This window comes from Heptranchias perlo, chromosome 39 (genome assembly GCF_035084215.1).
Source record: "Heptranchias perlo isolate sHepPer1 chromosome 39, sHepPer1.hap1, whole genome shotgun sequence".
Taxonomy (NCBI): Eukaryota; Metazoa; Chordata; class Chondrichthyes; order Hexanchiformes; family Hexanchidae; genus Heptranchias; species Heptranchias perlo.
The window spans coordinates 4,072,307-4,093,119 of record NC_090363.1 but is presented as its reverse complement, the minus strand read 5'-3'; the positions used below and the strand labels follow the sequence as shown (position 1 = coordinate 4,093,119).

Sequence of the window (20,813 nt, the reverse complement as noted above, 5' to 3'; positions counted from 1 at the left end):
GGGGAGGGGTATAACGGGGGGAGGGGTATAACGGGGGGAGGGGTATAACGGGAGGGGTATAACAGGGGGAGGGGTATAATGGGAGGGGTATAACAGGGGGAGGGGTATAACGGGAGGTGTATAACGGGGGGAGGGGTATAACGGGAGGGGTATAACAGGGGGAGGGGTATAATGGGAGGGGTATAACGGGAGGTGTATACCGGGGGGAGGGGTATAACGGGAGGTGTATACCGGGGGGAGGGGTATAACGGGAGGTGTATACCGGGGGGAGGGGTATAAAGGGAGGGGTATAACGGGGGAGGGGTATAACAGGAGGGGTATAACGGGGGAGGGGTATAACGGGAGGTGTATACTGGGGGGAGGGGTATAACTGGGGGAGGGGTATAACAGGGGGAGGGGTATAACGGGGGGAGGGGTATAACGGGAGGTGTATACCGGGGGGAGGGGTATAACGGGGGGAGGGGTATAACGGGAGGTGTATAACGGGGGGAGGGGTATAACCGGGGGAGGGGTATAACGGGAGGTGTATACCGGGGGGAGGGGTATAATGGGGGGAGGGGTATAACGGGAGGTGTATACCAGGGGGAGGGGTATAACCGGGGGAGGGGTATAACCGGGGGAGGGGTATAACGGGAGGTGTATACCGGGGGGAGGGGTATAACGGGGGGAGGGGTATAACGGGAGTTTGATCCGATAATGCCCGTTTTATACCATTGCCAAGAGTTAAAATGACCCCCTTGTACATTTGTACGTGGGAAGGAAGTTGGGAGATGGGACACTGGGCTGGGATTGGGAAACACTACTCCCAGCTGCTTGTGGGAAGTGAAGGAGGAGGCCTGAAGCTAGGAAAGTCCCCTGGAAAGAATTTGTGACTGTGTCATTATAGAAATAGAATCGGGTGCTTTTGCAAGGTATTTTAGTGTGAAGTCCCTGTCATGTGGAGAAACCGAACAATTAACCACAGAGATTAGGACAAAAAATAAACAGGCGACTTACTCACGAACACCAATACGTACAAAATCCTGACAGGTGCATTCACCAACGCAGTGAAGCAGAGGTATATCGACACACACATAGAGGTATATGTATATATACACACACAGGGGTACACACAGACATATATAGAGGTATATATGTACACACACACAGGTATATATATAGACACACAGAGGTATATATATATGTACACAGACATATGAAGAGGTATATAAACAGAGGTATATATACACATAGGTACACACAGTGTGTATGTGTGTGTGTATATGTGTTAGTGCAGTTTGAAATCATTCCACGCCAGCAGTTTAAAGGTTAATATTGTGCAGGTTATTCAGTTTTATTGAAATGTTTTACAAGCAGTCAAGTTTCCACAGGTTTTAACATGAGCGCATAAACAGGCCTGAACAAACTGCACTGAGAAAAGCCTCTGACACAACCATCCACCTGCTGGAGATGTACAAAGGCTTCGTGTTACTGCACACTGGCCTCTCTTCAGGCATTGCCTTTCAATGCGCCACACTCGGTTACAGATCCCCAACCCAGCGTGAAAATATATAAAGAGAAAGAAAGGCAGTTATCTCCTGCAGGTTTCTCTGACCTTGGAGAGGAGACAGGAATTTACAAGCACACTGACAATCAACAGAGAAAGCAGTGCCCTTTAATTGACCTCAGGGTGTGCCTATTTTCAGCAATTAGAGAAATAGTTCGATCAATACATAAATAGATAGATAGAAAGATAGATAGAAAGATTAATAGATAGAAAGATAGATAGATAGATAGATAGATAGAAAGATTAATAGATAGAAAGATAGATAGAAAGATAGAAAGATTAATAGGTAGATAGATAGAAAGATTAATAGATAGATAGATAGATAGATAGATAGAAAGATTAATAGATAGATAGATAGATAGATAGATAGAGATATGGATGGATAGATAGAGATAAAGAGATAGATTGAATGATTGATTGAATGATTGATTGATTGAATGATTGATTGATTGAATGATTGATTGAATGATTGATTGAATGATTGATTGATTGATTGATTGAATGATTGAATGAATGATTGATTGATTGAATGAATGATTGAATGATTGAATGATCGATTGCTGATGCTGTGTCCAGATAGAAGGACACAGTAGATAGAATGAAGTAATTGATAGATTGATGGCAGAGTCCAATCGATACAGTGGGTCAATGGCTGAACAAATGAAACTGCAGCCATCAATGTAACACCCTGAATTGCACACACTGCAGGTCCCATCATCAATACTGGGACTGTATAAACTATCCACTCTGTGACACACTCTGGGGTAGAAATTAGTCTTGACGATAGTGCAGAATTTCACTGGTGCTGAATATCGAGCCGGACGTGTAACAGGCCGTCAATTCAACACTGTGCGTTTTGCGTTAACGCCCGAGAAAGATTTCTACCCGTTTGTGTTTGATTCTCAGAGTCCCTGGGGGGCCATTTTAACCTAATCCATCTGTAGTAAAATCTGACGAGACCAGGTGCAATGCTGGTTTTAAACTCCCGCCCCCGATGAAAGTCAGTGTGGAGTAATATCGGGTGGGGATTCCTGCCCAGAGAGTTGGTTTAAAATAACCCCCAGTGTTACAGAGAGGGTCCAGTGTGAGGGTCTGGTTTGGTTTGAGGAACGGAAATCCAGTCGGTCCTTTTGTACACGGCTTTTGATTGGAATGATTTGTCTGTGTCGTCCAGTACTCAGTCAGATAATGTGAGTGAGCAGGCCGGATTTTCCACTGACTTCTGTCAATTGTTGCAGCGGTAATGGGGGCAGACTCATTCAAACGATGCGATGAAGACAGAGTGACGCACTGCGTGTGACGCACTGGGGGGGACGCCATATGTGTGACACCGTGCGTGTGACGTAATGTGTGTGCCACCATGCGAGTGATACCATGTGTGTGTCACACCTCCCATCGTTATCCCCAGTAAAGCTGGACACTAAGAAGGCCAGTAACCTGAATGCTCCAAAGGCAGTTCTTTAGTGGAATCCCAGCTAATATATCATGGCCCACAGAACCCGAACAGTGCTGAATAGTAATAAAAAGTGCTAAACAGTGCTAAATAACGTCAGTATTAAATAGTACTAAACAGTACTAAATAGTAGTAAACAGCACAAAATCGTATTAAGCAATGCCAAAGAGTGCTAATACTAAAAAATGCTAAATACTAAACACTGCAAAATAGTACAAAACAGTACCAAACAATGCTAAACAGTACCAAACTATGCTAAACAGTACCAAACAATGCTAAACAGTACCAAACAATGCTAAACAGTACCAAACTATGCTAAACAGTACCAAACAATGCTAAACAGTACCAAACAATGCTAAACAGTGCTAAAATATATCAAACTGTGCTAAATTGTACTAATCAACACTAAACGATGTCAGACAGTTTTAAAAATACTTTAAAAATACTTCATTAAGTATGAAATTTAAAGTTTCAATTCACTGAACCATTATTCCTGCCCATCAGCATGTTTAAAACCTGCAATCGGGGAAGCTTTTCCATTTTTAATGCGACGTAGAACTGATGCCATAAAAATGCATGAAACGAAAACAGAAAATTCAGAGCAGGTCTCAACCAGGATACATTTTTTTAAAAAAAACACACTCCAAAAAACTGCAATAAAATGCCAGAAAAATGACCTTGTTTCCTGCAGCGCCTGGAAATCTGGATTAAATTGCAGATGGCCTCCCGAGCAAGGGCTGGGGGCTATTATAACGGGCGGAGGGATCGATGGACGATCGTAAAAAGATCAGGGCGCATTGTACTTACTAACGAACACGTAGGCCTCTCACGCTCCTGGTTTTCTGGATGTTACCTCTATTTTCCTGACACAAACCCCCTCCGATCGACCAGAAACAAATAAAGTGTTACAGACCCAGAGTGGGTCTACCAACTGATGAGGGGACACCGTCTGAAACATTAACCTGCGGGCAAAGTCAAAATCTACCCACCCACCCCACCTGGTTTGCCAGACACTAAAATAAAGGTGCTGCCCCTTTAAGGAATTAGTCGAATTTGACTCTGAGAGAGAATAATGTCATTGGGCCAATGATCATGTGACTTCCTACAACCTCTCGAAAGGCGTTAATGTACCTTTAAGCGGGAATCGAAAACTTTAAAAATTTTTGCCGTAACCCTCATCGGGCTGACTGATCTGGTCAAGAACATTTGGTTTTAAAATTCTCATCCTTGTTTTCAAATCCCTCCGTGGCCTCGCCCCTCCCTATCTCTGTAACCTCCTCCAGCCCCTACAACCCTCCGAGATCTCTGCGCTCCTCCAATTCTGGTCTCTGGCGCATCCATGATTTTCATCGCTCCACCATTGGCGGCCGTGCCTTCAGCTGCCTGGGCTCTGGAATTCCCTCCCTAAACCTCTCCCCCTCTCTCCTCCTTCTAAGACGCTCCTTAAAACCTACCTCTTTGACCAAGCTTTTGGTCACCTGTCCTAACATCTCCTTATGTGGCTCGGTGTCAAATTTTGTTTGATAATCGCTACTGTGAAGCGCCTTGGGGACGTTTTACTACATTAAAGGTTCTCTATGATAGATAACTATATATATTTAACAAAAAAATTAACAAAAATATAATAATATCATTAATAATCTCCACAAGCTCCACCCCCACCCCGCCTCCCAACTCCCCATTGTCGAGTTTGAAATGACCCCGTCATATCTTGATGACCCCAAAGAATGTCTTCCCATCTAGGTAGTCCACCAGGTGTGGGTTGCTGACGTTAACAAAGATCTGGTGGTCCTTCTCCAGCTCCACCACGGCCCCCTGGCCCAGGGTGGTGTACCAGGTGCCACGGTTGTGGTTGCGCCCGCACACCGTCTCGGTGCCGGAGAGCAGCAGCAGGGGCTCGGGGTACGAGTCGTGCCTGCGGTAGACGCGGTTGTAGAGGGTGAGCGGGCTGCTCCTGCAGTCGCTGCCCCGGAATCCCACCTGGCAGTACACGTAGTAGAGGCCCCGCCTGGGGATGACCAGCGAGCGGCCCACGTAGCTGAGCGAGTCCCGGGTGAAGGCCAGGCCTCTCACCGACTCCCACTCCAGGGTGCGCTGCCACTCAGCGCCCGAACCGCCCGGCAAGGAGCGCTGGTAGATTCCTGCAAGGATTCGGAGGGAAAAAGATCAATGAGGAATCCTCGAGTTGGTCAAAATCTTTTCCCAAAGGTAGGGGAGTCTATAACGAGGGGACATAGATTTAAGGTGAGAGATACAAAAGGGTCCAGAGGGGCAATTTTTTCACTCAAAGGGTGGTGAGTGTCTGGAACGAGCTGCCAGAGGCAGTAGTAGAGGCGGGTACAATTTTGTCTTTTAAAAAGCATTTGGACAGTTACATGGGTAAGATGGGTATAGAGGGATATGGGCCAAGTGCAGGCAATTGGGACTAGCTTAGTGGTATAAACTGGGCGACATGGACATGTTGGGCCGAAGGGCTTGTTTCCATGTTGTAACTTCTATGATTCTATGATTCTATGATTCCTGTGGCCCCTCACTCAATTGTCCCTCACTCACTTGCCCCATTCCCTCCTCTTGCCCCCATTTCCTCTTCTCGCCTCCATTCTCTCCTCTTGCCCCCATTCCCTCCTCTCATCCCCCATTCCCTCCTCTTGCCCCCATTCTCTCCTCTCACCCCCATTCTCTCCTCACACCCCCATTCTGTCCTCTTGATCCCATTCTCTCCCCTTGTTCCCATTCTCTCCTCACACCCCCATTCTCTCCCCTTGTTCCCATTCTCTCCCCTTGTTCCCATTCTCTCCTCTCGCCCCCATTCTCTCCTCTCAACCCCATTCTCTCCCCTTGCCCCCATTCTCTCCTCTCACCCCCATTCTCACCTCTCGCCCCATTCTCTCCTCTCACCCCCCCATTCTCTCCTCTTGCCCCCATTCTCTCCTCTTGCCCCCCATTCTCTACTTTCACCCCATTCTCTCCTCTCACACCCCATTCTCTCCTCTCACACCCCATTCTCTCCTCTCGCCCCCATTCTTTCCTCTCACCCCCATTCTCTCCTCTCGCCCCCATTCTCTCCTCTCAACCCCATTCTCTCCCCTTGCCCCCATTCTCTCCTCTCACCCCCATTCTCACCTCTCGCCCCATTCTCTCCTCTCACCCCCCCATTCTCTCCTCTTGCCCCCATTCTCTCCTCTTGCCCCCCATTCTCTACTTTCACCCCATTCTCTCCTCTCACACCCCATTCTCTCCCCTTGTCCCCATTCTCTCCTCTCGCCCCCATTATTTCCTCTCACCCCCATTCTCTCCTCTCACCCCCATTCTCTCCTCTCACCCCCATTCTCTCCTCTCACCCCCATTCTCTCCTCTTGCCCCCCAGTCTCTCCTCTCACCCCCATTCTCTCCTCTTGCCCCCCATTCTCTCCTCTTGCCCCCCATTCTCTCCTCTCACCCCCATTCTCTCCTCTTGCCCCTATTCTCCCCTCTCGCCCCCATTCTCTCCTCTTGCCCCCCATTCTCTCCTCTTGCCCCCATTCTCTCCTCTTGCCCCCATTTTCTCTTCCTCCCCCCCCCCACCATCGGAGCGACTCCCATGTGTGTTTTGGACCATTCTGCATTACTGAGCCAGCCAGTGACGAACTCGCAACTTGGAGGAGTTTGTCCACGACTCGACTTTGAAGGGGGAGAGCGGGGGGGAGGGGGAGGGATGAGGTCTCACAGCCAAGGCCAATCCTCTCCTCACCTGACACATTCGCAAACATGTGTTCTCCAGCAGCAGACGAGTGATGGGGAGCAGGAACCCCGGTGGATTCAACCTCCTCATCAGTGAGGTGAGGACAGCTCGTCCCAGTTTTAAAAAACGTGTGCGTCTGGGTGGATGTGTCTGGGTGGGTGTGTCTGGGTGGGCGTGTCTGGGTGAGTATGCGTGCGGTGCCTGGGTGGGCGTGACTGGGTGGGCGTGTCGGGGCGGACGTGTCTGGGTGGACGTGTCTGGGTGGGTGTGCTTGGGATGCCTGGGTGGGCTTGACTGGGTGGGTGCGTCTGGGTGGGTGCGTCTGGGTGGGCGTGTCTGGGTGGGTGTGCGTGCATGTCTGGGTGGGCGTGTCTGGGTGGGCGTGTCTGGGTGGGTGTGCGTGCGTGTCTGGGTGGGTGCGTCTGGGTGGGTGCGTCTGGGTGGGTGTGTCTGGGTGGGTATGCGTGCATGTCTGGGTGGGTGTGTCTGGGTGGGCGTGTCTGGGTGGGCGTGTCTGGATGGCCGTGTCTGGATGGCCGTGTCTGGGTGGGTGTGCGTGCGTGTCTGGGTGGGTGCGTCTGGGTGGGTGTGTCTGGGTGGGCACGTCTGGATGGCCGTGTTTGGGTGGGTGAGCGTGCGTGTCTGGGTGGGTGTGTCTTGGTGGGCGTGTCCGTATGGCCGTGTTTGGGTGGGTGTGCGTGTCTGGGTGGATACGTCTGGGTGGGTGTGTCTGGTTGGGTGTGTCTGGGTGGGTGTGTCTGGATGGCCGTGTCTGGGTGGGCATGTCTGGGTGGGTGTGCGTGCGTGTCTGGGTGGATACATCTGGGTGGGCGTGTCTGGGTGGGTGTGTCTGGGTGGGCGTGTCTGGTTGGGTGTGTCTGGGTGGGCATGTCTGGGTGGGTGTGTCTGGATGGCCATGTCTGGGTGGGCGTGTCTGGGTGGGAGTGTCTGGGTGGGCAGGTCTGGGTGGGTGTGTCTGGGTGGGAATGGACCTGGCACCTACCCACTGTCAGCCGCTCACTGCCAATGCTGGGCAGTGCCAGCTCTGTGCCTTTCTAACAAATTTAATTTTCCTCCCCCTCAATGTATCTCGACACTTCTCTTGATCTTTGGCTTTATTTTCCCCCTCATGTATGTGTGGCTTCGAGTCTGGTTTTCTGACTAAGCCCCGCTCATTCGGAAAGTGAAACCTTTCTGTTTATTAAGTATTTGAGGTTTGTGGGCTAATTACCAATCAGATGTGCAGCTGGTTTCTCATTATTACTCTTCTCCCACGAATCTTCACTCATGCCAATTCTCTCTAAAAAAGAATAAAAACCACATGATTCCTCTTTTAATGTAGGATTTACACAGTGGCCCGTAGCAGTGCAATAACACTTAATGCCTTCGTCCGGCTAGCTTATGTAGTTGGCGGAGTTATTAATCATTTAAAATGCATTAACCTATTTTTAATCAGGTTAAGCACTGCATTAAGGAGCCTAACAAATATGTTAACCAACTTTAAATGGATTAACCACTGTTAAATGGAGTACAAGAGTAAGGAAGTCTTGCTACAATTGTATAGGGCTTTGGTGAGACCACATCTGGAGTACTGTGTACAGTTTTGGTCTCTTTATCTGAGGAAGGATATACTTACCTTAGAGGCGGTGCAATGAAGGCTCACTATATTGTTTCCAGGGATGAGAGGGTTGTCCTATGAGGAGAGATTGAGTAGAATGGACCTATACTCTCTGGAGTTTAGAAGAATGAGAGCTGATCTCATTGAAACATCTAAGTTTCTGAGGGGGCTTGACAGGGTAGATGCTGAGAGGTTGTTTCCCCTACTGGCGCATCTAGAACTCGGGGGCATGGTCTCAGGATAAGGGGTCGGCCATTCAAGACTGAGATGAGGAGGAATTTCGTCACGCAGAGGGTTGTGAATCTTTGGAATTCTCTACCCCAGAGGGCTACGGATGCAGAGTCGTTGAATATATTCAAGGCTGAGATAGATAGATTTTTGGACTCTAAGAATCAAGGGATATGGGGACCGGGCGGGAAAGTGGAGTTGAGGCCAAAGATCAGCCATGATCTGATTGAATGGCGGAGCAGGCTCGAGGGGCCGAATGGCCTACTCCTGCTCCTATTTCTTATGTTCTTTATCTTTGTGTTGAGATAGTATCCAGAGAAACTTAACAGGAATTTGATAGGGTGAGATGAATTTGCATTTATAAAGCATCTTTAACGTAGTAAAACGTCCCAAGGTGCTTCACAGGAGCGATTATCCATCAAAATTTGACACTGAGCCACATAAGGAGATATTAGGGCAGGTGACCAAAAGCTTGGTCAAAGAGGTAGGTTTTAAGGAGCGTCATAAAGGAGGAGAGAGAGAGGCGGAGAGGTTTAGGGAGGGAATTCCAGAGCTTAGGGCCTAGGCAGCTGAAAGCACGGCCGCCAATGGCGGGGCGAAGGAAATCAGGGATGCGCAAGAGGCCAAAATGGGAGGAGCGCAGAGACCTCAAAGAGTGTGTAAGGCCGGAGGCTCATGAGGAGCATAAACACTGGCATTGACCTGTTGGGCCGAATGGCCTGTTTCTGTGCTTTACATTCTATGTAATTCTATGTTAAATTTTTAACAGGTTAGCAACTACATTAAAGTGACAGGCACAGGATTGTCGAGAGAAACTTAAGATGAGCATGATAACTAGTTTTAGACAGGTTAACCACTGTTAAACGGGTTAACATCTGTGTTGAGATAGTACCCAGAGAAACTTAACATGTACAGTTTTTAACAGGTTAGCACCTACATTAAAGGGACAGACACAGGATGGTCATACAAAATCATTAAATATCCATCATGAATATCACCAGCAAGGGGTTAATTTTTTCTGTTTTTAAGGCACCAGTTAATGTGTTCCCATTTCACTCCTGTCTAGTATTTTAATGCCGTCATTAACCCATCCAAAGCTACCTAAACATTTTTCCATTACAATTCTGTCTGTGCTATTTTAACACGGAAGTTAACCCGTTTAAAATCAGTTAACTTGTTCCCATTGCATTCCGACCTGTGCATCGTACGACGCTCAGAGGGAGTTAAAGAAAACAAAAGTTAAAAGAAACATCCAGTGAGTATTTTCAAAGTTTATTTTCACACAAGAAATCTAGGGGCAGATTCTTCCTGCTCCTGTGCCTGGGGCTATTGGATGGGCAGGGCACAGCGGATAGAGGGGAGATCGGCCATGGGGGGAGGGCGGGTGCACACCCCTAACGCAGCCAGTCAGAGTCTCCTTCCATTTAACCCCAGGTTGCGTGCAGTCCCTCATCTTATGGGCAGAGATGATCCAGGACACTATCGGCTCGATCAACCCCCTGATGCACACAGCTGGGCAGCTGTGAGACACCCAAACCTTTGCTGAGAAATATCTGTCCGTAAGAGCCTCGATTATCGCCTCCCCCCCCCCCACCCCCGTTATCCAATCAGAGGCAGAAGCAGCGCTTAAAGAGCTGCCGCTGGCACCAGCACCGGCACGATGGGCCGAAAGGCCTTCCTTCTGTGCTGCAATTTCTACCAGGGGGAAGTTGAGGTTTCTGCCACCTCAAGGGGTTAATTCTTGTCTTTACCACCTGGGTGTTAAGCGTCATCTGGGGGGAGCAAAGGAAGAAAATTCAGGCCCGGACATTATAGAGTTGCCTGGTTTCCGACCTGTGACTCCTGTCCGGATGCGTAGCTGAGACAGAACAACGATGCACGTACCTGAAAGTGCTTCCGACACGGACAAATTGTGATAATTCTGCAGAGTGAAACGTAGAGAATTAATGTTTATTCTTTGACATATATCACAGGGAATCAATCAGGGACCAAGCCTCGCTCACCTTTAATTGGATGGATTCTAGTCATTCATAATTTCACTTTGCCCTTCCCTGGCCCAAAGGCACTGAGGCCAGTTATTGTACCCGCTACTGCCACCCCAGGCTGATACCCGCTACTGCCACCCCAGGCTGATACCCGCTACTGCCACCCCAGGCTGATACCCGCTACTGCCACCCCAGGCTGATACCCGCTACTGCCACCCCAGGCTGATACCCGCTACTGCCACTCCAGGCTGATACCCGCTACTGCCACCCCAGGCTGATACCCGCTACTGCCACCCCAGGCTGATACCCGCTACTGCCACCCCAGGCTGATACCCGCTACTGCCACTCCAGGCTGATACCCGCTACTGCCACTCCAGGCTGATACCCGCTACTGCCACCCCAGGCTGATACCCGCTACTGCCACCAGGCTGATACCCGCTACTGCCACCCCAGGCTGATACCCGCTACTGCCACCCCAGGCTGATACCCGCTACTGCCACCCCAGGCTGATACCCGCTACTGCCACCCCAGGCTGATACCCACTACTGCCACTCTAGGCTCATTTATATAGCACCTTTCAAGACCTCAGGATGTCGCAAAGCACTTTACAGCCAATTAAGTACTTTTGAAGTGTAGTCACTGTTGTAATGTAGGAAACACAGTCGCCAATTTGCAAACAACACGGTCCCACAAACAGCAATGAGATAAATGACCAGGTCATCTGCTTCAGTGCTGTTGTTTGAGGGATAAATATTGGCCCAGTACGCCAGGGAGAACTCCCCTGTTCAACCTCCTTTACAAACAGACTCAATTTCAGGAGCCCCCTGCACAGCCAGTTCCCACACTTAGTAGCCCATTGATACACAAGCAGGCGTCAGCCGTGGCTCAGTCCAGGGCCCTGAGCTCTGGAATTCCCTCCCGAAACCTCTCCGCCTCTCTCTCCTCCTTTAAGAGGCTCCTTAAAACCTACCTCTTTGACCAAGCTTTTGGTCGCCTGTCCTAATATCTCCTTATGTGGTTCGGTGTCAAATTTTGTTTGATAATCGCTGCTGTGAAGCGCTGTGGGATGTTTTACTACATTAAAGGCGCTATATAAATGCAAGTTGTTGTAATAAATCTGCTGGTGCCAAACCTAACTGGAATGTGGTGATACCATTGTACGACCAATCTTGTCATTGTGCCTTTAAACATCATGTTCCCTGAGCGAGTTTGACAGTCCTGGGTGAGGAAATGGACATGTCTGAACCAGTTAATCGGAATTTCCTATAGGCTGGGCCTCTCGCCGTCTCTATAGAATGAATTCCTCGAGGACAATCAATGTTTAGAAAGAGCCAGTAAGTCAGCGCGTCTCTTTACATCATCCAAAGCGTTTCCATGGCAACCACTCCAGGGCTGCCGGTTTTCTCATTTCTCCATTTCCTTGTTGTTTTGGAGTTTTTCTCGCTCGGTGCTGTTCCCAGAGCATTTCATTCTGACGAGTAGGTAACCGGCCGCAGATTGACCAGAATGATACCGGGGATTAGAGTTACATCGAGTTACATCGAGTTACATCGAGTCTACGGCACAGAAATAGGCCACTCGGCCCAACTGGTCTATGCTGGTGTTTATGCTCCACACGAGCCTCCTCCCTCCCCTCTTCATCTCACCCTATCAGCATATCCTTCTATTCCTTTCTCCCTCATGTATTTATCGAGCTTCCCCTTAAATCCATCTACACTATTCGCCTCAACTACTCCCTGTGTTAGTGAGTTCCGCATTCTCACCACTCTCTGGGTAAAGAAGTTTCTCCTGAATTCCCTATTGGATTTATTCATGACTATCTTATATTTATGACCTCTAATTCTGGTCTCCCCCACAAGTGAAAACATTTTCTCTACGTCTACCCTATCGAACCCTATCATCATCTTAAAGACCTCGATCAGGTCAGCCCTCAGCCTCCTCTTTTCGAGAAAAGAGTCCCAGCCTCTTCAATCTTTCCTGGGTTAAATTATGAGGACAGGTTGCATAAACTTGGCTTGTATTCCCTTGAGTTTCGAAGATCGAGGGGTGATCTGATCGAGGTGCTTAAAATATTAAAAGGATTCAATAGCGAGAAACTATTTCTTCTGGTGGGGGGAGCCCAGAACGAGGGGGGGCCCAATCTTAAAATTAGAGCCAGGCCATTCAGGAGCAAAATCAGGAAACACTTCTTCACACAAAAGGTAGTGGAAATCCGGAATTCTCTCCCCCCAAAGGACTGTGGATGCGGGAGGAATAATTGAAATTTCAAGATTGAAATCGATAGTTTTTTGTTGGGTTTGTAAGGGTATCGAGGGATATGGAGCAAAGGCGGGTAAATGGAGTTAAGATACAGATCAGCCATGATCTTAATGAATGGCGGAACAGGCTCGAGGAGCTAAATGGCCTCCTCCTGTTTCTATGTTCCAATGACAGTGCCTGACCCACTGTACCACCCAGTCCCAGAGGGGGAAAGGACAGTATGTTAGCGCACTATGCCACCTTATTGTGGACCACTACCAGGACAGCCTTTTCAGAAATGGGTTACCACAAATGTTGGTGCACCAGTTTGTTTAATGAGAACTGATCCTGCCACAGACATCCTCCGTGTAGTCGCCGAGGACGCATTTGATGTCAGAGGCCACTGATGCCCAATGCCATCTTGGCCACTGATGTGCAATGCCATCTTGACCACTGACGCCCGATGCCATCTTGGCCACTGATGCCCAATGCCATCTTGGCCACTGACCCCCAATGCCTTCATGGTCACTGATGCCCGATGCCATCTTGACCACTGATGCGCAATGCCATCTTGACCACTGACGCCCGATGCCATCTTGGCCACTGATGCCTGATGCCATCTTGGCCACTGACCCCCAATGCCTTCATGGTCACTGATGCCGAATGCCTTCATGGTCACTGATGCCCAATGCCATCTTGACCACTGATGTGCAATGCCAGCTTGGCCACTGACGCCCAATGCCATCTTGGCCACTGACCCCCAATGCCTTCATGGTCACTGATGCCCAATGCCATCTTGACCACTGACGCCCGATGCCGTCTTGGCCACTTGGTCTTCGAGCAACAAAATTTAAAACCTGTCACATCACGGGCAATGTAGGTCACAGAGTTAAAGTGAGTGGGCGGAGGTGAGGAACCGACTGCACAAAGCTCACAGGAACAGTTTGGGACTGCAGTGCTCTGGGCTATATGTGCACGGGTGTGATGCACAGTGCAGTGCTCACTCTAAACCTGTTGCAAGTCTCTCCCTGCCTGTTCATCAGGCTTTATCGCGGGCATCTCACTCTTAACTCTGTCAGGGCTAAATCACAAGAAGGTTTCTTAAGAAAGGATCAGAGCGACTCGGTGCATCTAAGACTAGGCGGTCGGGTTCTTGTCTCTTCCAGCCCCTCCCACCCCTCGTGTTGGGGAAATGGATATGGGAAGTAAACCTTATGGGGGATATGGGGCTGGGAAAAGAGAATTTCACCCCTCATATCCCGGTTGAAAGAAAGTGATTGATATCTGTGGAGATTTTGTTCTGATTTGGTCAGAGTTTAGTGCTGATTCGACTCTGATTCGAACAAAGACGGAAAGAATTTATACTTCGAAACGAGGCCTTTCATCACCTCAAGACGTCCCAAAGCACTTTACAGCCAATCAAGCACTTTTTAAGTGTAGTCACTGTTGTAATGTAGAGAAACGCACAGCAAGATCCCACAAACAGCCATGTGATAATGACCAGATAATGTTTTTTTTTTGGTGATGTTGGTTGAGGGATAAATACTTCCTTACTCTTCTTCGAAATAGTGGCTATGGGATCTTTTACATCCACCTGAGAGGGCAGACGGGGCATCAGTGTAACATCTCATCTGAAAGACGGCACCTCCAACGGTGCAGCACTCCCTCAGTACTGACCCTCCAACGGTGCAACACTCCCTCAGTACTGACCCTCTGACCCTCCGACAGTGCAGTATTCCCTCAGTACTGACCCTCTGACAGTGCAGCGCTCCCTCAGTACTGACCCTCTGACAGTGCAGCGCTCCCTCAGTACTGACCCTCCAACAGTGCAGCACTTCCTCAGTACTGACCCTCCGACAGTGCAGCGCTCCCACAGTACTGACCCTCCGACAGTGCAGCGCTCCCTCAGTACTGACCCTCCGACAGTGCAGCACTCCCTCAGTACTGACCCTCCGACAGTGCAGCGCTCTCCCAGTACTGACCCTCCGACAGTGCAGCGCTCCCTCAGTACTGACCCTCTGACAGTGCAGCGCTCCCTCAGTACTGACCCTCTGACAGTGCAGCGCTCCCTCAGTACTGACCCTCCGACAGTGCAGCGCTCTCCCAGTACTGACCCTCCGACAGTGCAGCGCTCTCCCAGTACTGACCCTCCGACAGTGCAGCGCTCTCCCAGTACTGACCCTCCGACAGTGCAGCGCTCTCCCAGTACTGACCCTCCGACAGTGCAGCGCTCTCCCAGTACTGGCACTGGGGGTGTCGGCCTGTATTAGATGCTCAGGTCTATAATGTGACAATCAACCCCAGTGACATTGCTGAGATTTTCTTATCGAGGCTTCTGCTGAAAGAGTGAACAAGAAGCACAAGGGAAACCCTGGCTTTCTTCTCAATTGAGGGGGAATTCCCCTCCATCTTAACAGACTGCCAGAACCCACAAAACATTGAGCGCTGCTCGCAGCTTCCCGTCTGTCCCGCCATTTTTAAAGATTGAGAGCGACCAGGAAGAGGTCACGCAAAAAAAATCGGCTCCAATTTTATATCAGCGAGATTGAGGGGGACGGCAGTCCAGTCTGATTTAAGAGTGTGGAAAAGGTCATTCAGCCCATCCAGCCATCTCCGTCCATAGACAATGTACAACAACAGCAACAAACAACAACTTGCATTTATATAGCGCCTTTAACGTAGTAAAACAACCCCAAAGTGCTTCACAGGAGCGATCATCAAACAAAATTTGACACCGAGCCACATATCAGGAGATATTTTAGGGCAGGTGAGCAAAAGCTTGGTCCAAGAGTTAAGTTTTAAGGGGCGTCTTAAAGAAGGAGAGAGAGGCGGAGAGGTGGAGAGGTTTAGGGAGGGAATTCCAGAGCTTAGGGCCTAGGCAGCTGAAGGCACGGCCGCCAATGGTGGAGCGATGAAAATCAGAGATGCGCAAGAGGCCAGAATTGGAGGAGCGCAGAGATCTCGGAGGGTTGGAGGGAGTTACAGAGATAGGGAGAGGGGGCGAGGCCATGGAGGGATTTGAAAAGAAGGATGAGAATTTTAAAATCGAGGTGTTCCTGGACCATGGACTTTGCCCAACATAGTTTCACCCTGCCCGTTTTATACATAAATGGTGCAAAACTCCAGAGTAACCTGCTTAAAGTTTCACAATACATGGTACATCTCAACATCGATCATGACCCTTGATGGGTCACTTCTATGGTCAGGTGGCACTTGGCCATCTCTCTGTGACCTGGCACATCCAACAATCATACACTGAGTGGGTTAGATGTTGACTCTGTGCGGTAGTGCAAACGGGTGATAGTGAGTTAGTGGCCCCTTTTACATCTCTCCCCCCCCTCTTGACTTCAACGGAAATAAAAATGGGGGGAGATGTGGAACGGAAATGGCCGACACCTGGTTTGCACCATCGCGCAGTCAAGATTTACCCCTCACTGTGCGTTTTGCAGGTTAAAGCCGAGGGTTAGATATTTCACCTTAAAAGTCCCTCATAAAAAAAAGGATCCACATTCATTCTTGTGTGTAACCTCTGTGGCTCAGTGGGTCGCCTCTGAGTCAGAAGGTTGTGGGTTCGAATCCCCGCTCCAGAAACTTGAGCATAAAATCCAGGCTCGCAGTGCGGCACTGTCGGAGGTGCTGTTTTTTTTCGGATGAGACATTAAAACCGAGACCACCCCCCCCCGCCGCCGTCTGCCCTCTCGGGTCGATGTGAAAGACCGCATGGCCACTATTTCGAAGAGGAGCAAGGGGAGTTCTCCCCGGAGTCCTGGCTAATATTTATCCCTCAAACCAACAAGACTAAAAACAGATCATCTGGTCGTTGCTGTTTGTGGGATCTTGCTGTGCCGTTTTGCCCTCCGTTACAACAGCAGCGACACTTCAGAGAAGTACTCCATTGTCTTTAAAGTGCTTTGGGATATCCTGGGGTTGTGAGAGGTGCTTTCTATAAATAAAAGTTCTTTCCTCTATCCACCCCAGCGTGTCTCACTACAAACCAACAGTTGAGGGACGCGGGGTATGGACTTTTCAGTTTGTGTCACAATGTTTAGATTCGGCAGACTGATGTTGCAAGTATTTTACCATTCTGCTGAGCACTGTTTACATGGATTTGTCACCCTGCACAGCTTTTGCGTGTGACTCAGTTCCTCCTTTTGAAACAAAAAAAAAACAAAGCAGAGAATTCTGGCCGGCCTAAGCCGCTCTCAGTGATTTCTGTTCCCAGCGTCTGTACAGCTCGGCAAACCACGAGCGTGTCACGCATTAAACATTATGGTTTGTCAGGGACTGCGTCTTTATTTCGAGACACCGCTGCTGGGGCTGAGGTATCCGCCTGGACTGGAGAAATAACGGAAGTACCTTCAGCAGATTACTCAATTTAGGATGTCTGTTGATATAATCTGAACACTGCAAGTTTAACGGGGATGCAAGAACGGAGAGATCTGGGGGGGACATGCAAACAAATCTTTGAAGGTGGCAGGACAAGTCGATTGGGCTGTTATAAAAGCCGATGGGATCCTGGGCTTTATAAACAGAGGCATAGAGTGCAAAAGCGAGGAAGTTAGGCTGAACTTTTACAAAACACTGGTTAGGCCTCAGCTGGAGTATTGTGTCCAATTCTGGGCACCGCACTTTAGGAAGGATGTCAGGGCCTTAGAGAGGGTGCAGAGGAGATTTACTAGAATGGTACCAGGGATGAGGGACTTCAGTTATGTGGAGAGACTGGAGAAGCTGGGATTGTTCTCCTTGGAACAGAGACGGTTAAGAGATTTGATCGAGGTGTTCAAAATCATGAAGGGTTTTGATAGAGTAAATAAGGAGAAACTGTTTCCAGTGGCAGGAGGGTCGGTAACCAGAGGACACAGATTTAAGATAATTGGCTAAATAACCAGGGTGGAGATGAGGAGAAATTTCTTTCACTGAAAGGCCAAATATCAAGGCAAGTTCCTTCTTTCTATCAGTGAGTGGTGCTGATTCTCACTACGGGGGACAGCCCCACATCCATTGGGCGACCGCCGCCCATCGAACGAGTGGTCATTCTTCGCGTGTGAGCAGCGCGCAGCGGAAAGTGGCCGCCTGCTATTCGACCATGTGGTCCTATTCTCACCTGACGTCCGCAGGCCGGCAGAGGCCGAGATTCCTGTCCCTGCGCCTGGGCGAAGACGGGGGGAGTGATGGGCCACTATCGGACCCCCAACCCGATCACCTCGTCCTTTTAAATAAATGGCCGTGCGCACTCCCCCCACGGTTGATTTCCCGCTATTCGCTCTGCCCAGGTGATCCAGTAGTCCCAGGTAAAGGATTGGGAGAACCTACTTCTCACTTCCCAGCTCGGAGCCACTGATCACAAACATTATTCTTTCTTAAAAACAGCGCATAAAAGAAAGAGCTTGCATTTATATAGCGCCTTCCACCACCTCAGGACGTCCCAAGGCTCTTTTACAGCCAATGAAATACTCTTTTGAAGTGTAGTCACTGTTGTAATGTCGGAAACACGGCAGCCGATTTGCGCACAGCAAGATCCCACAGACAGCAATGAGATAAACGACCAGATAATCTGTTTCTTAGAGATGGTGTTTGAGGGATGAATACTATCCCAGGACCCCGGGGGAGAACTCCCCTGCTTCTCTTCGAAATAATAGCCGTGGGGATCCTTTACGTCCACCTGAGAGGGCAGACGGGGCCTCGGGCCATCAGAAAGACGGCACCTCCGACAGTGCGGCACTCCCTCAGTGCTGCAGTGGGAGTGCCGACCTGGATTACATGCTCAGGGCTGTGGAGTGGGGTAAAACGATCGCATTACTGGTTAAATGACAGTGTCTGCTCTCCCAGGTTGGGCCGAATGGCCTTTCGAAACCGATGAAACCTTTTTATTTGCCTAAAATTAGTGTTTTCTTTCTCTCTGACGGAAAGTCCCTGTTTAACCGTAATCTAAGAAACCGAATTCTTCGACATGCGCATGAGACACGGAGACAGGGACGCGCGGTTGTTTTAAAGGGGCGCCCTCCTCATCAATAAGTGATTGGCAAACTTTTATTTGTCTACAAAGACCCAGATGCAACAACGCGAATTTGACTGGGAGGTACGTAGCTAGAGTTTACTGTTGGTGATAGCAGCGGGCAGGTCCTTAATGTTCACATGGCATTCTTGTGCCCGTTGTTTTAAGGGAGCGTTCATCCATTTTAAATGAACACTGTGCTAAAATAAGGAACAAAGAACTTGCTTCTCACAACCTCAGGACTTTCCAAGGCGCTTTACAGCCAATTAAATACTTTTTGAAGTGTAATCACTGTCGTAATGTAGCAGCCGATTTGTGCACAGCAAGATCCCACAAACAGCAATGTGATAAATGACCCAGATCATCTGTTTTTTTAGAGATGGTGATCGAGGGGTAAATATTGGACCAGGACGAAATCCCCCGGCTCATCTTCGAAATAGCGGCCGTGGGATCTTTCACGTCCACCTGTGCGGGCAGACGGGGCCTCGGTTTAACGTCTCATCCGAAAGACGGCACCTCCGACAGTGCAGCACTCCCTCAGTACCGCACTGGGAGTGTCGGCCCTGGATTATGTGCTCAATTCTCTGGAGTGGGACTTGAAACCACAACCTTCTGACCTCAGAGAGAGTGCTGCCCACTGAGTTAAGGTTGACGCTACAATGATGTACGAGAGAGAGTTAAATTTTCATCCACCAAAAGTAATTGCTAAGCCATTGTCATCCTCCGAAAACAGAATTTTTGTTTTGCAGACAAAAAAAGCACTGCCCCTTTAAGCGTTAAGTATTACAAATACCTGCTCTCTCTCTCTCTCTCTCTCCCCTTCGCTTTAACTTACCTGAACTGTGATGCTTGGCTGATTTGTACATTTGAAATAGATGACTAGCAGCGTGGTGGCGGGGACAGACAGAGCCAGCGTCACTAGCACAGTGCAGAGCACAGGCACCAGACTACTGCTGCCATCCTTGACTCTGTTCCCCAGTCGAGACATTCTCCTGTGGCGGCCTCGCAGCCTATGTTGTGACGTCCGTCTGTCCTGCACACGCCGTAACTCCTCAACTCAGCCTGCGCGATTGTGTTATCCTCACCTAGATGTCTGATCCTCCCACAGCAGCCGACCGGACTTTCCACAAACCTCAGACAAATCATCATTTTGGTTTCACATTGCAGCAGCAAGCTTTGCTTTTTTTTCTTTCCTCTTCCCCCGTTCCTTTTCTCTCTCTTTCGCTCTGTGGGGTAGACATTTTGCCCGTACGACTTGGGTGGTGAAAGATCGGGTGGGGGTGTTTGGGTGGGGGTGTGTGGCAGGGGTAATAGAGCTCCCCACACTTCGAAATTCCTTCCGTTAATTAAAATATGGGGTAAAATCGGGCCAATCCACTCCGGGCGTGCGATCCTCCCGGTCGATTTTCCTGCGCACGGCATACGTGATGCTTTACCCCATGGACAGTGCAGACAAAGATCTGCCCCACTACCTCTCTCTCTCTCTCTCTCTTTCCTTCTCCCTTTCTCTCATTCTCGTCATCCTTTCTCTCCCCTTTCTCCCTCTTCATCTCACGACCCCCAGTCATTCCCCGTGACCTTTGCTCCTCAACAGCAACAGCTTGCATTGACGATTCAGAGGAACAGGCCATTCAGCCCCTCGAGCCTGTTCCGCCGCGGCAGCAAAGATCCCGTGTGACAGGGAGTTGAATCTGCGTGTGTTAATCTAGTGTGAAGGATTAACACATTTCTATCAAACTCCCCACCAATTGTCCACTATTCTACCGGGACATTTAATACCCCGTTAACTGATCAATGGGTTGAGGGCTCCGTTGAAACAGTGGACAAGGGAATTTAGTATAAAACTCATCAAGCTCTCATACGATGCCACCGATACACTGAGTTAGATATTCGACTGGGGCAGGGCAATGCAAACGGGCAGTATCGCCACGCGAAAGCAGACTTGAGGACCAGGAGAGCGGCGAGATTCAGTTTCGGGCACCCCCACCACCACCGGGAACGGAGATGCCCGTCAGCCCGGGTGCGCGCG

General features: G+C 49.4%; 1 protein-coding gene across 1 annotated transcript; it reads right to left on the bottom strand.

The window, feature by feature from the left end:
• Positions 1-1,308: 1,308 nt before the first annotated feature.
• Positions 1,309-19,992, bottom strand: LOC137305115 (lymphotoxin-beta-like). The gene is made up of 4 exons (XM_067973901.1): positions 19,620-19,992; positions 10,451-10,487; positions 7,952-8,020; positions 1,309-5,140 (listed from the first exon to the last, which is right to left on the bottom strand). Exons 1-4 carry the CDS (start codon positions 19,770-19,772, stop codon positions 4,704-4,706), a joined length of 696 nt encoding a protein of 231 aa, XP_067830002.1. The 5' UTR covers positions 19,773-19,992; the 3' UTR covers positions 1,309-4,703.
• Between the last annotated feature and the right edge of the window lie 821 nt (positions 19,993-20,813).